The sequence below is a fragment of the Muntiacus reevesi genome, chromosome 4 (genome assembly GCF_963930625.1).
Source record: "Muntiacus reevesi chromosome 4, mMunRee1.1, whole genome shotgun sequence".
Taxonomy (NCBI): Eukaryota; Metazoa; Chordata; class Mammalia; order Artiodactyla; family Cervidae; genus Muntiacus; species Muntiacus reevesi.
Window position 1 is genome coordinate 74,316,621 of NC_089252.1, and position 14,298 is coordinate 74,330,918.

A 14,298-nucleotide genomic window follows, 5' to 3' on the forward strand; every position below is an offset into this window, starting at 1 on the left:
AGAAGGACATTTTGAGAGGATGACATTTAAGCAGACCTGAAGGAGAAGGTAAGGGTGTGCATATCTCTGAGAAGAACCTTCCTGATAGAGGAACAGATAATATGAAGGCCTTGACGAAAAAGTGTACCTTCTTGTTTGAGGAACAGAAAGTGTCACTTTCTTGACTTGATGAGAAAGTGTACCTTCTTCTTTGAGGAGTGAAGGAGTCGAGTGAGTAGCAGAAAATGAGTAAAGGCCAGAGTAAGAACTTTTGACTCCGTGAGATAAAATGTTTTGAGCAAAGGAATGATGTGATGTTAGAAATTTTTGTTGCATTCTCTCTTCATCTTTTGTACGTTGAAGCTCTTAATCCTTATTCTATAGTGAATTTTCATTTTGAATAACAAGGCTTATTTTTTTAAGAGTTAAAAATAGCATAGTCCTGGAAAGTAGAGGTCAAATAAAGGTTCTGTAGCCCTGGAAAGTACTCCTTTTCTTGTACACGTTCATATCCTACTTTCACAAATAACTTTTGTTGTGAAACATCTCCAGAATATGTTTGGTAAATGTCAAATGAACTTTGATCCCCAGTATTATCATTCTGGTAGAAGTGACTAGAACTTTGAGAACACTGAACCATATGTAAAACAAGGAAATGCTTGCTTTGTTCTAGGTTGAACCAGTTGATAACTGGCAATTTCATATGGTTCAGTTTCATATATAATATTGATATTTCTCTAGCACTTTTCAGTATATTATCTAAGTAAGTTGATTTTTATGCAACTTGTAAAGATCACTTTGGTTGTTTGAAATGAGGTGTCCTGCTTTGTATTATTTAACCATTAGTATGTATGTCATTGAGTACTTATTCAAGTAATTAACTCGTGTCTTCTCCTATAGTTAATAATTTGCTTGATACAAAGTAATATCTTTTATTTACTTTGATAAGTAAAGATCCTTTAATGAGTAGCTATGTTGTTTATATTAATGAGAGATCAAAAAGTACTGATAAAAATTGAGCTGAACACAGCAGTATGTATTTTCCATTCCTATCAATGGAAGTTTGTATATTTTATAGCAAACAAATGAGACTTTTGAATTGTAAAGCCACCAAATGAATGCAAGTATATGTTAAAAGAGGAATGTCTTTAAATTATGTGAGTATAGGTACAGAACTATTCATGTTGTTACTTCTCTTTCACTGAGTTTTGGTAGTTTGAAAGGCAGTCAACAGCCATTAACTAATTGGTGACTCCTTGATATGCTCTGAAAACTTAATAGCCATTTTTGACTAAACTGGCTTAAATCAGTTTGCACCAGATATCTAAAACCTGTTCCCCTGGGCTCCAGTATTTCACTTCTTGCTACAAGATCTGAAAAAGGCAAGTAAAAGATAAGTTTCTGAAGCACCAAAAGGAAAAGCTAGATTCCTATTTCATGTCTGCCCTGAAAAGTAATCAGTTTAACCAACCACTAACAACTATAGAGAGAACTAATATTTAGTCAAAGAAGGGTGGGCCTGCCTGTCAGAAAAAATAAACAGAACCTCTGAAAAAAGAAAACAGAACATCAATGAAATGAAAATCTGGAAAAGAAAAAAAAGAAAAAAGAAAATCTGGTTCTTTGAAATAACAGTAAAATTGATAAAACTCCTAGCCCAACTGGCCACAGAAAAAAAGACAACAGGCACAAATTATCAACATGAGGAATAAAAGTGATATTACTACAGATCCCACAGATACTAAATTAAAGGACGATGTTGTTTGACAACTTAAAATTAAATGAGCCAGTTGCTTAAAAGTGAGCTACCAGGTCACAGTGAAAGCAAGTCACATTTGCTATATGTAGACGTTGACAAGCAAGTATACACACACGTAGGTCATAAAACCAGTTCTGTAAGTCTGATGATGTCATTTTCAGTGCTCCAGGTACTCTTTATGTGGAAGATTTCTGATCTTGAAAATTGTCATGTGAATCTTTTAGTTTTGTGCACCAGAATCCTCTTAAATCTTGACTCGCCCCCAGGACCTTTTTGATGGACCCAGCCTTAGGGTCCACTCCAAAGGGTGACTCCAGATTTATGTCCTATTAATGGAAGGGTATGGATTATCTCCAAATGTTTTTATTCAGTCTTTGTGTTCCAGACATTACCAGTTTGCCAATAAAAACAGACTTTAAGCATTCATTTTACTAATTACTAGTTGATTAGAGGTAAAGATAGCAAAAGCAGTATTAGAAGTCACCTCTGGAGGACAGCCTTTGATTTATCACTCCCCTGGAGGCTGTGTGTTTCTTAGAGGCCTGAAGTATAGTTTTAAAACTCATATGATTACTTTATATGAGAATGTCTATATAAGGTATTTTAAAATAAATTATAGTTGTAATATATTACATTATAGTAATGTAATGGTGCAGACCTTTTTTGTTTTCAAACCGGGAGATGCTATCATGACACCAGAAGTCAAACTCCAATTTTTTCACTCCCATTTCTGTTAGTACTCAATAGAGTTTTTCAAAGACAGCGATGACACAACAGATTAAATGCATAAGTGGATAGGAAAATCTGTCTTTTATTACACTAGACGTGAAATAAGGAAATCTCATAAAATGAGATTTACAAAAATGTAAAAGATAACACTCATAAAGTTTTTTGTTCATATTTCAAAATGTAAATTATTAAAAAAGAACTCATGTTGGGCTTCCCCGGTGGCTCAGTAGTAAAGAAACTGCCTGCCACTGCAGGAGACATGGGTTCAATCCCTGGTCTGGGAAGATCCCATCTGCCATAGAACAACTAAGCCCATGGGCCACAACTACTGAGCCTGTGCTCTAAGGCCTAGAAGCTGTAGCTACTGAACCCTGTGCACCCTAGAGCCTTTGCTCCTCGACGAGAGAAGCCACCTCAATGAGGAACCCGCGTGCTGCAACTGGAGACTAGTCCCCTTTTGCTGCAACTAAAGAAAAGCCTGTGTAGTAACAAAGACCTAGCATAGCCAAAGAACATATTAAAATGTCTTTATAAAGTCTTCAGTAATTGTTTAATATGTAGAGGGATTCTGAGACCAAAAAGTTTGAGAACTGCTGGTATAGACACATGCTTTCGTAGAACTCAAGCATTGGGTTTTATCTGCATTGTTTTAAACTTTTTGTTTGAATGTAATTTCACGTTTATAGGACGTTGAAAAGTAAAAGCAGTAAAAAGAATGCCAATCTATTCTTTACCTAGATTCACCTATTTACATTCTATACCATTTGCTTTATTAATCTCTTTCTCTCTAAACGCACAGTTTTTTCTGAATCATTTGAAGGTACGTTACCCTCATCATGGCTCTTTACCCCTAAGTACGTGCGTATATTTATTAAGAATAGAAATATTCATTAAGAGAGTCTTAAACATTTTAAAAAATTTTCAAAGAAAATAAAGGGGTATTCTCCAACATAACCACAATACAATTGTCAACTTCATAAATTTATGTGGATACAATACTTTAATCTACTATCTCTGTATTCTGTTTTTGTTGGTTGGCCTAAAAATTCATTTATATCATTCTTTCCCCTCCAGTACAAAATTCCAGTCTAGCCTCAGATATTACATTCAGCTGTCATGTCTCTTTACCCTCCATTTTCATAGCTTTTGTCTTTTATGAGATTGACATTTTAAAAAATATAGCCCCCTTCTTGAATAGAATGTTACTTATTTTGTATTTGTCAGAGACTTCAAGTTGGTTTTCTAAAATGGTAACCAAGGTGTTTCTTTAAAAGAATGCTTGGAAAAAAAAAAGAATGCTTGACTTTAGAATTTTGTTTATGTGGGCCTCAGAACAATGTCATAAAACCCTGGCAATTATCAAAATAGGTAAAATGGAAATATCATTGAAATGGATGTTTTAAATTTACTCCTCCAGGTTCACATGAATCAAAGAAACTAAAAATATGTTCTTAGTAAACACTGCAGAGTATTTGGAACTGAAACTGAGAAACAAGTTTAAAGTAAAGAAGACAAATGTTTGAGTACTGCTTATGACAAAGGGAAAGCCGTCTGACCTCTTTGTAAATGGAAGTACTATAAAGTCGTTATTGTGTTTCTAAAGTACAGCAAAATTTGCTTGTATTCAAAATTAACCTTTAAACTTTAGACTAATACCCAAAATAACTTCTACTCTGAGGTAGAGCAAGGCATATGAGACCTTATTTATACTGGGGGACCGGGAGAAATGAATCTCCCATCTCAAGCATGCACTGGGTCATAAGCTTGTGAATACAGTGACTCAGTGGCTCTGGATGTGGTGCTTTGCGCCATTTAAATGACTTCTCCCTTTTGTGTGTACACACAAGCTAATAAGACGTCAGTGCGGTATTGCTTGCGTGGTAAGGTTCTTGGAAAGAGTAATTAAATGATATAACCGCGTGTTTTAAAGATCGTATTTTTAAAGTGAATTTATTCTAATCAATTAAGGAGCACAATTTTTTTTAGGCAGATTACTGTTTGTGTTGTGACACCGATAGCAAGGAGGGGAACTGGTGTGTGGGAGAGAAGGATGGTGAGCAGCCCTGCTGTTATGAGTTATTCTCCTCTAATAGTTACTTGAAAGACCACAAGGAGGGTTATGCTAATGACAGTGCTGAGAAAGGTCAGAGTGAGGTGTGATAAGTTGTAGGATTTCCTCAGTGATGTTTAAATTTTATAAGTTAATGTTATAACTAAAAGCATGCCTTTATCATTGATACTTCTCAGATAGAAAATCTTTTTTTTTACCAGAACCTGAAATTCCCTTGTCCCCAGCTCGCATTGTCCCATGGAAACAGTTGTCTTTATATGTGATTTTTTGATAATGCAGTGTTTCAGTTTTTTCATGTTATTGCAGAGCTGCCTGTATTTGTAAAGAACCTAGCACAGCATGTGACACACTTGTTTTTTAAGTTGCTTTAATTAGTGCATTTGCGTGAACATGAGCTTGAGCACTGAGCTCATGTTCAATTTTAGGGCAAAGGCTTGTTACCATTTCTGTAAGCAAGAAGGTTCTCTTTACCCCCTTTTCTCCTTATTTTTTTATAAATTGGGCCCAGAGGATCCCAGTAATAACCACAGGCCTGGTTGAAAGGTCGTGAAGGCAAATTCATATGGATTTTTTTTAATTAAATTTATTTTTTTATTGAAAGATAATTGATTTACAGAATTTTGTTGTTTTCTGTCAAACCTCAACATGAATCAGCCATAGGTATACATATATCCCCTCCCTGTATATCCCCTTCCTCTTGAACCTCCCATCTCCTGCCCCATCCCACCCTTCTAGATTGATACAGAGCCCCTGTTTGAGTTTCCTGAGCCATACAGCAAATTGCTGTAGGCTATTTTACATGTGGTAATGTAAGTTTCCTTGTTACTCTTTGCATACATCTCACCCTCTCCTCCCCTCTCCCCATGTCAGTAAGTCTATTCTCTATAACTGTTTCTCCATTGCTGCCCTTTAAATAAATTCTTCAGTACCATTTTTCTAGATTCCGTGTATATATGTTAGAATACAACGTCTATCTTTCTCTTTCTGACTCACTACACTCTATATAATAGGTTCTAGGTTCGTCCACCTTATCAGAACTGACAAACGCATTCCTTTTTATGGCTGAGTAATATTCCATTGTGTATATGTACCACAACCTCTTTATCCATTCATCTGTCAATGGACATCTAGGTTGCTTCCATGTTTTAGCTATTGTAAATAGTGCTGCAATGAACAATGGGATACATATGTCTTTTTCAATTTTGGTTTCCTCAGGTTATATGCCTAGGAGTGGGGCTGGGTCATATGGTAGGGTTTTTTTTCCTATTTTTTTAAGGAATCTCCATACTGTCTTCCTTAGTGGTTGTGTCAATTTACATTCCCACCAACAGTGCAAGAGCATTCCCTTCTCTCCATACCCTCTCCAACATTTATTGTTTGTAGGCTTCTTGATGATGGCCATTCTGACAGGTGTGAGGTGATATCTCATTGCAGTTTTGATTTGCATTTCTCTAATACTGAGCGATGTTGAGCATCTTTTCATGTGTTTGTTAGCCATCTGTATGTAGTCTTTGGAGAAATGTCTGTTTAAGTCTTTTTCCCACTTTTTGATTGAGTTATTTGTTTTTCTGGTATTGAGTTGTATGAGCTGCTTGTATATTTTGGAAATTAGTCCTTTCTTTCGTGTTTCATTTGCTATTGTTTTCTCCCATTCTGAGAGTTGTCATATGGATTTTTATGGTGACTTTGACAGGAGAAAATTGGCTCCTTAGCACTATCCTTTTCCTTCCTTTTCTCTGCCTCAAATCTCCACGTGAAATATAAAGATTTTTCTCTTTTTCTGCCTTTAACGTAGGATGGCTATTCCTTGTCTCTTACCTCCTACTACTGTTTGAATCCCTGTGCTTTTCGGCTGTTTTTCTACATTTTTTGGTATTCATCTGCCAGTGTTGTTGCAAATGGAATTCTGACAATAGTGGATGAACTAGATGTCCCGTATGATTCAGAATTTTTTTTTTAACAGTTCTGATAGGTACATCATTTACTTTAGAGTCTTCAGCAGTGTTTTAAACCTTGTACTGTAATATTGCGCCCAAAACAATTTGGTTTTGTTCATGTTTTTTTCTTTTGCTCTTAACAACACAGTGCCATGGCAGAGACAGAATTTCTGCTCTAACCATTGCCCCATGAGTGTGAAAGTTCAATAGATATTTTGTTTCTTCATCAGGTTAGAGAGTAGGGTATTAGAGGTGAGTATTTTTTAAAAAATCTTTGTAGTTAGCTATCCCTCTCTGAATATTAGACCTGGAAATGTAAGTAATTACATTTAACTGTTTTCATATATATTGTACCACTAGAGGTTCATAATTACCTGTAAAGGAGAAACTAAAAATATTTGAAATTTTCATCAGTTTTCATTTGGAGGCATTAAAGACTTTGGGGGAAGAAACTCTTTATTGAAATTACTACAGTCCTAGAGAAAAGGTGAAGTTTCAATTGTTTGGATTATATCTTTTATTCTGAAAAGCATCTATCTTAAGGAAATTCCAAAGACCTATGTATGTAGTTTGCAAAGCTAGATGGTTTTGCAAAGCTAGCCAGCCATTTCTTAGGGATTTATGAGTGATGGAAATACTCTTGTTACACTTGTAAATTATTTTTATGTAAATACAAAGAGTAGTAGTTAATATTACTGATATTACATACATTTCCTAAAATTCTGAAATGTTTTTAAACATTGCTGTCTTCCTTTTTGCTTTTTTAACTTTTTCTTCATTTCTTTAGACAACAAGATCAGCTAGAAGGTTTTGAAATTGCATTAAATTTGATTCCAACACTCGATTTGGCCGTGCTGATATGGGAGAGTTTTCTTATATGATTCCATTCTTCCACTTTTTATCCTTTAAGGTTGTTTCTTACACAGTAACCTTGTTTTGTCCTCAGAGTAACTAACTGACATGGCCAGGAATAAAGTAAAATCTTAGTGATACAATAAATCAAGGCATTTTGTGTCTGTACTGGGTTATGCTTGATCCAGTTAATTTTGATTTTATTCTACAAGTCTTGACTATGTGCATATGTTCATAATGGAAAAGCTTTTATAGAATAAAGGGAAAAGGGACTCAGGAAAATGGTTGTAATTCAAAATTCCCTTTCTTATTTTATTGATGGGAGGGCAAAGTCGAAACAGTTTTTAAAATAATATGATTTGCCCCTTGCACTCTCATTCACAAGTTGAGTATTTTTTTCCAGACATTACAGAATATGTAATGATGTCACCGCTCTGACAGCTGATGGAATGGGTACCTGAGTATTCTTGTTTTGAAAATTTCTGAGTTTTAATTTATAATACAGTAAATATCAAAAATATAACCCACATTTTAAAAGCTTTAATCATTTTTAAGAGTTTAAAGAAGTCCTTAGATGAACAGATTTGTGAAACACTTCTCTATTGCCATGGGAGGCATGCTTAGTTCCGTCTGACTCTTTGCAACCCCATGGACTGTAGCCTGTCAGGCTCTTCTGTCCGTGGGATTCTCCGGGCAAGAATACTGGAGTGGGTTGCAATTTCCTCCTCCAGGGGATCTTCCCTGACCCAGAGATCGAACCCGAGTTTCCTGCATTGGTAGCCAGATTGTTTATTGCATAATTAAGTCGAATTTGCAGACTTGCTCCTATTGTTTCTTGTTTGTTTGTTGATTAATTTTTCGGAACCATGACCTATTCTCTTTCTGCTCTCTCAGGGAATTTAATGTAAGTTTTAGTTGTGAGTGCCAGTTCAGGGGTTGGCTGTGAACAGTTCTTGCGTAAAGGTAAAAAGCTGAAAGTAGAGGACAGAACTTTCTTCTACTAGTACTAGCCCAAGTGACTATCTTATGATGTGCTGTCATCACTGGAGGGATTTAGGCATAAATCAGACAACTGTTATCGAGAATATCTTTAAAGATTAATAGTTCAGGTAGGAGATATACTAAGAGAGATCTAATAAAATAAGGTCCTGTTAAAAGACACTTAAAATCCCACAGTTCTGGATAGAAGTCACTTTGGTTGCATGTGAATCATAATGCTAATAAATATAGTATGGTTCTTATTAATTGGTATTGCCTAGTTAAATTCTTTTCCTGTTGAATCTCTTAAAAAATTAAAATGAATGATAAAGGGCCTCTCAATTTGTTTCTTTATTTCTCCCATATAAATATGATACATTTAATCAACTTGCTTACCTGTTTTTTCATGTGTTTTATTTCAGTTGGTCGAATTATGTTTCAGCTCTTTTCAGATATATGTCCAAAAACATGCAAAAACTTCCTTTGCCTATGCTCAGGTAAATGAATTATTAGATTATTTCCAATGAGAAATCCTGGCTTAAAATTTTACCTTGCTTAACAAAATAGCTATTTTCCTTAAAAAGTAATGGATTGTGAAATGAAAAATAAAAAAATATTATTTTCACTGATAAGAAGTCAGGGAAGCATTTCTTAAAGGGAAGAGAGGAGAAAGAAATGGTCTCAAAAATGAAAAAGGAAGTACTACTATATGTAATGGAATCTTTATACATTGTAGTTTAAAAAATAATAGTGTATGTATTCAAAACTGATTTAATTTGATAGAATTTTACAGCTTTTAGTACTTTGAACAAATTTAGCCTTCCAGATCTAACAATAAATTTATGATTAGAGGATAGAGAAGCAGAACATAATGATTTTGTTGTTACATGTAATTGGATTTATATTTTTAAACAATAAAATGGGGAGGAAAGACACTTACAATGTTGCTTATCTCTTAGAGTGCCCTACACAAGGGAGGAATTTGACAAAGGGCTGACTGGATGGTCCTTCCCTTGGAAGGATATGTTTGTAGCTAAACTTCATTTCTCTTTTTTTTCCAGGAGAAAAAGGCCTTGGGAAAACAACTGGGAAGAAGTTATGTTATAAAGGTTCTACATTCCATCGTGTGGTTAAAAACTTTATGATTCAGGGTGGGGACTTCAGTGAAGGTAGAGCTAAAAGTTATGCTGTTAATAACTGTATTAATTCCTAAAGCACCTCATTATTTTAATTGTAAATATTGTGTCACAGTGTGATGTAAATATTAGATGGTTAGTGAATAGTTGTTGGATGAATGAATGTTGTAAGCCAAGAATATATAAAAAGCAAAATACTAAGAGGTTTTTTGTTTTGTTTTTATGCAGTTTTAATACAGTTATTTGGTGAATACCCTCTAGTGAATGCCAAAGTATTATTCAATTGGTTTTATTCTTTTAGAGTTTTGTCAGTGTTTGAAATAAATGGGTTGTGGGGATAATTTTTTATTATAATGAAATTGGATTTATAGTTTAAAAATGAGGTTGATTGAGGATTATTAGAATTTCTATCATCTGCAGCAGTTACAAGGTGTTAACTTCTTCAGCAAATTAAAACCGTAAAGAGTAATTTATGTATATGAGTATATTTTTTAGTTTTCATTATTGTTTAACATAGCTCATTATTTTCAGGTAATGGAAAAGGTGGAGAATCAATTTATGGTGGTTATTTTAAAGGTAAGGCTTAATATTTTATGGTCTTCTGTTTCATTTCTGATATAAAGCAAGTTGATCATGTACTTTTAATGAGAAGAGGTTTACTTATAGTTCACTTTTTGCATGAAACTAATGCTGCATGAAAATACTTTATTTGCATGAACTTGGGGATGAATTATATTGTAATATATAACTTTTAATTGACAAGATTAATTAAGGCTAACTTTATGGTTAAACATGACTTTCAGCATGGAGGTTAGGCAACTATATACATGAAAACTCCTATCTTCCTGCCTAAAACTGTCAACATATTCTTTTGTTTATAGAGAATGTGGTCTTTTGCAAAATGAAAAGGTAAGAGAACGAAGCTCAGTAACACAAACTCCAACTCTTTTCCCTTGCACCCTTCCTAATAAATTTATGGAGAGTCTGGGTCAGGTTGTGACTGGATTTCTTATATTGCTTGAAGACTTGGAAAACTCTGTATACTATTTCATACATGCATCTGTATCTCTTTTTCTTTTTCCAATGGGTTATTATTTCCACATCAGGGTAAAGAGTCTAGTTTTTTTGTTTTTGTTTTTTTCCTTTTCCCCTCTAAGCCAGACAGTGTCTTTGAATAAAAGTTGGTATCTCTTCCTTTCTCAAAGGTTTGTATGTTTTCTTTTGTATACTAGAACTGATTGTATTTTATTCCTACAGTAGTATTTGCATAAATCTAACTATTACACTTGCCCCAAAAAGCCTTAGAAAAGTCAGTTGCAGAAATTTATAATGGGATCCAGTATTACTAGGTTTTAATGCCATGATAGCTTCAGTGTTATAATAGTCTTTTATATTTCTTTTGGGGGAAAATGGATTACTACTCTTTTTCAGAAGCCTGTTCCCAAGGTAATCTTTTTTTGTTTTTGTTTTTTAAGTTTTCTGTGTTTCTGTTTGTTTAAAAGAAAGATTTGTTTGTATGAATGTTAAAAGGAAACTTACATTAGTTTTCAGGATATTTCTGCTGGAATTAAATCCATTTCTAAGTGATCTTTATGACAGAGGTTTTCCTTTGAACTAGTAGCAAACAGCTCTTTAGCTGATTCCATTAGCATGTAGCAATTTGAAATTAATACTCTAGGCCACTTTAACGTAGTTGTTGCCTGTGGCAGATACTTGTATGTATATCTTAAAATTGAATCTTGCCGTTTAAATTTTTGTATTTACAGGGCTTTCTTCCTTAGATAGTTTTTGATCCTATTGGTTAGAATCTACATACTTGATTTAATTTAGGCATATCTCTAAACTTACTGTAATGTTTTGGTTAGGGTTGGTTTCATCATCTAGCAACAATTTGATTGAGTAATAAATTTACCATATAGAAATTAAGCACATAAGAGGATTATTAAAGCTCCCATGAATGGTGCATTATGCGGGGTGATTGGAAATTTGGAAGAAATGAGCTCTACTATAAAGATTTTTTTTTAATTTTCTTGGTAGTTTTCCCTGAAAGTTAATAGTTTAAATATCATTTAGCCAAAGTCTGTTGCTACTAAAAGTGACTGTTCTAAGGCTGTTTGTATAAAGTATTAAATATATGTTCTTTTTCTCAAGGCTAAGTAGTAAATAAGTCGTATCTGGGTTTGTTTTTTTTTTGTTTTTTTTTTATGTTTTTGTTATTTGATTAGTTAAAAGAACTTCGAAATAGTCAAGTATCTGTACTGACCAGAAGAGGAATTTCATCCTTTGCTTTCTATTTACTACTTTGAACATTACACGTTAAAAGTGGCTTATAATTGGAGACTGACAAATTTGTGTTTTCTTCAAACAGATGAAAACTTTATTCTCAAACATGACAGAGCGTTCCTTTTGTCAATGGCAAATCGAGGGAAACATACCAATGGTTCCCAGTTTTTCATGTGAGTAGGCATAATTCAGAGATGAGCTTTTCCTAAACAGAGAAGCGCTGTTCATGAGAAAGATGGTATCCTTGATCCAAATTTACTGCTAGGTTCTGTCAGCTTGAGTTTTATTATGTTACAGTAACTGGTAAGCTCTTAACAGCCATCTCAATGTAAAGAATATATCCTGGATTTGAAGGATGGTACTTAAAAAGGCGTAACTTGAAGATGTAAATTATTCTGTTGTCATCTTAAGAAATTGGCTTTGACTCAACAAATTTGGGGGCTCAGTTTATCAAATCTGAATTGGAATATAAACTCTTGATGAGCATTTAAAAAATTGTTCATGACTGAAACTGAATGTATCCTTGGCATGGAAAGCAGTTGGTTTGAGTAAACCAACTTTTACTTTTGATTACTTTTCCCTCTTACTGTTGTTGTTTGAGCCAGTTTGAGAGAGGTGCCATTATTTTCTGACACTGTATAGAGATAAATGATTTGGTGTTAAGCCAACATTTGTAGCAGTCTTAAACTTTGTGAGATCTCTATGCATAATTGAATTAACCCAATATTGCTTTCATTTTCGTCAAAAATTTGTGCTGTTATCACTTAGAAAACTTTAGAATGATAGATTTGTTTTTTAAAAAACAAACACTTTTACATGTACATGTATACACAACCAAAACCTTAGTTATCTCTCATCTGAAAGACTTTTGGCATACTCTCTGTTATGTAAAGTTATTCCAAAACCTATTTTTATTATAACTACATGATCTAAAATATAAAAGGTAATTACCTAGTATGGGGTTTAATGCTTTTGATTGAAAGTAAATCTCTGCAGTTATGCTCTGTATATTGGAGAGATATTTTTTCCATACCAGAAAAAAATTTTGTCATCTTTCTGAATGGATGGGTATGAATGGCGCTTCCCTGTCTTTGAAGGAGTAAAGTATTCATATAAAGTAAATCTCACACTTTATGTTTGTGTGAAAAATAAATTCCAACATGATCTGATAAAGTTCAGATAAGGGGCATTCTGTTCCCAAGAATGTCCTAAAAATGGAAAGCTGACAGAAGATAATAATGCTTGGAGTTGTACAGGAAAAAAAGAAGGCCTAAAACAGTTACTCCTCTATCTTTTCTGATCCCATAGAGTATTAGTTACTACACTTAACTAGAATATTTTTCTATTGTTAATCTCCTTGAGAGCCAAAAAAAATAATGGGAAATATTTTGAAAAACTTAATGTAGGAGCTGTTTGCTCTTTGATTAAGGTTTCCCATTTCCATTTTTAAGCTTATCTGAACTGTGAACATGATAAACTAATGATTCATTGGTCAAAAAGCTACCATCTGAGGGCTCTAAAGTTTCTTTTAGATTCCCTTTTTTATATCGCTACTTTTAAATTTTGATTTATCGGGTAGCAGTAGCTTCTTCCCATTGTTACATAGTTATTAGCTTATTTATAAAATGTTAAGAGATAAAACCCATGCATGTATATGCATTGATTAAAATTCAGTATATGAGAGTCTCACTTTAAAAAATTTAGAGTATCTTGTTTTTTGGTTACTTAGTATTTGCTTAAGTCTTTTCTAGAAATGTTTAACATCAACCAAAATTAAAGCCATGTCTATTTTCTACATGACTTAATTTTACTTTGGACTATGTTTTGACAAGGGATGCCAAATGAAAATTTTAACATTTATAAATTAGGATTAAGTTTTAACCTTGTTTTTATAATTAACTACTTATGGATGGCACTAAGATCACTGTAAACTTGTGATTGAAAGAAACTTCCCTACTTTTAGTTTGAAATTTACTTTTGGAAATGAGTTTTCAGTTAAAAACAATCTTGGAAGTAATTAGACATTTTTGCAGTCACAAAATCCTCTTTTTTTTTTTTTAAGAAGCTTTTATGCACGTGCTTTTTTTAATATGGGCTAAAAGTACCAATTCCTCAGGGGGTTTAGGATGAGATAAAACTAACATTCACTTTTCTAAATAAAATGTTTCCTTGCTTTTATACAAAGAATAAGTAAAATGGAGACGGTGGCCCATGAAAGAAGTATCTTTGAAAATCTATATCTTGCAAGCCCAGATCTATTTGGAATTGGAAGTAGTTAAGAAAAAGCATAATGTACAATCTTCAAGTTGTGTAGATGATCACGGACAATTGCTCTGAAAGTTGAGGTTCCTAGGGTTGATGGTCACTGAGCTGTCAGATAGCTTCCCAGGGGTGACTCCTACATTTTATCCTCCTCCCACACTTCTTCTTTGGCACCTTGAGCAGCAGTTCTGCAGTCTGAAAAAGAAACGGTAGTGTGAGAATGGATCATAAAATGTCAAGAACTGCCATTATAGTTTGCTTAATAAGGACTTTTAATAAATCCTTGCAAAATTGTATTTGTAGTTCATGTTA

At 33.7% G+C, this 14,298-nt stretch overlaps 1 protein-coding gene across 7 annotated transcripts in view; it reads left to right on the top strand.

The window, feature by feature from the left end:
• The window catches only part of NKTR (natural killer cell triggering receptor), a 40,660-nt gene that overhangs the window by 1,568 nt on the left and 24,794 nt on the right, over window positions 1-14,298 (top strand). For 3 of the 7 annotated variants that reach the window (XM_065933119.1, XM_065933113.1, XM_065933114.1), the window contains exons 3-6: window positions 8,728-8,802; window positions 9,367-9,474; window positions 9,973-10,017; window positions 11,810-11,897. In XM_065933119.1, the coding sequence (XP_065789191.1) occupies window positions 8,728-8,802; window positions 9,367-9,474; window positions 9,973-10,017; window positions 11,810-11,897 (316 nt within the window). Of the gene's footprint in view, window positions 1-8,727; window positions 8,803-9,366; window positions 9,475-9,972; window positions 10,018-10,322; window positions 11,898-14,298 lie in introns of those variants that run through there. The other 4 variants (XR_010662958.1, XM_065933115.1, XM_065933117.1 and 1 more) reach the window with 4 other exon arrangements.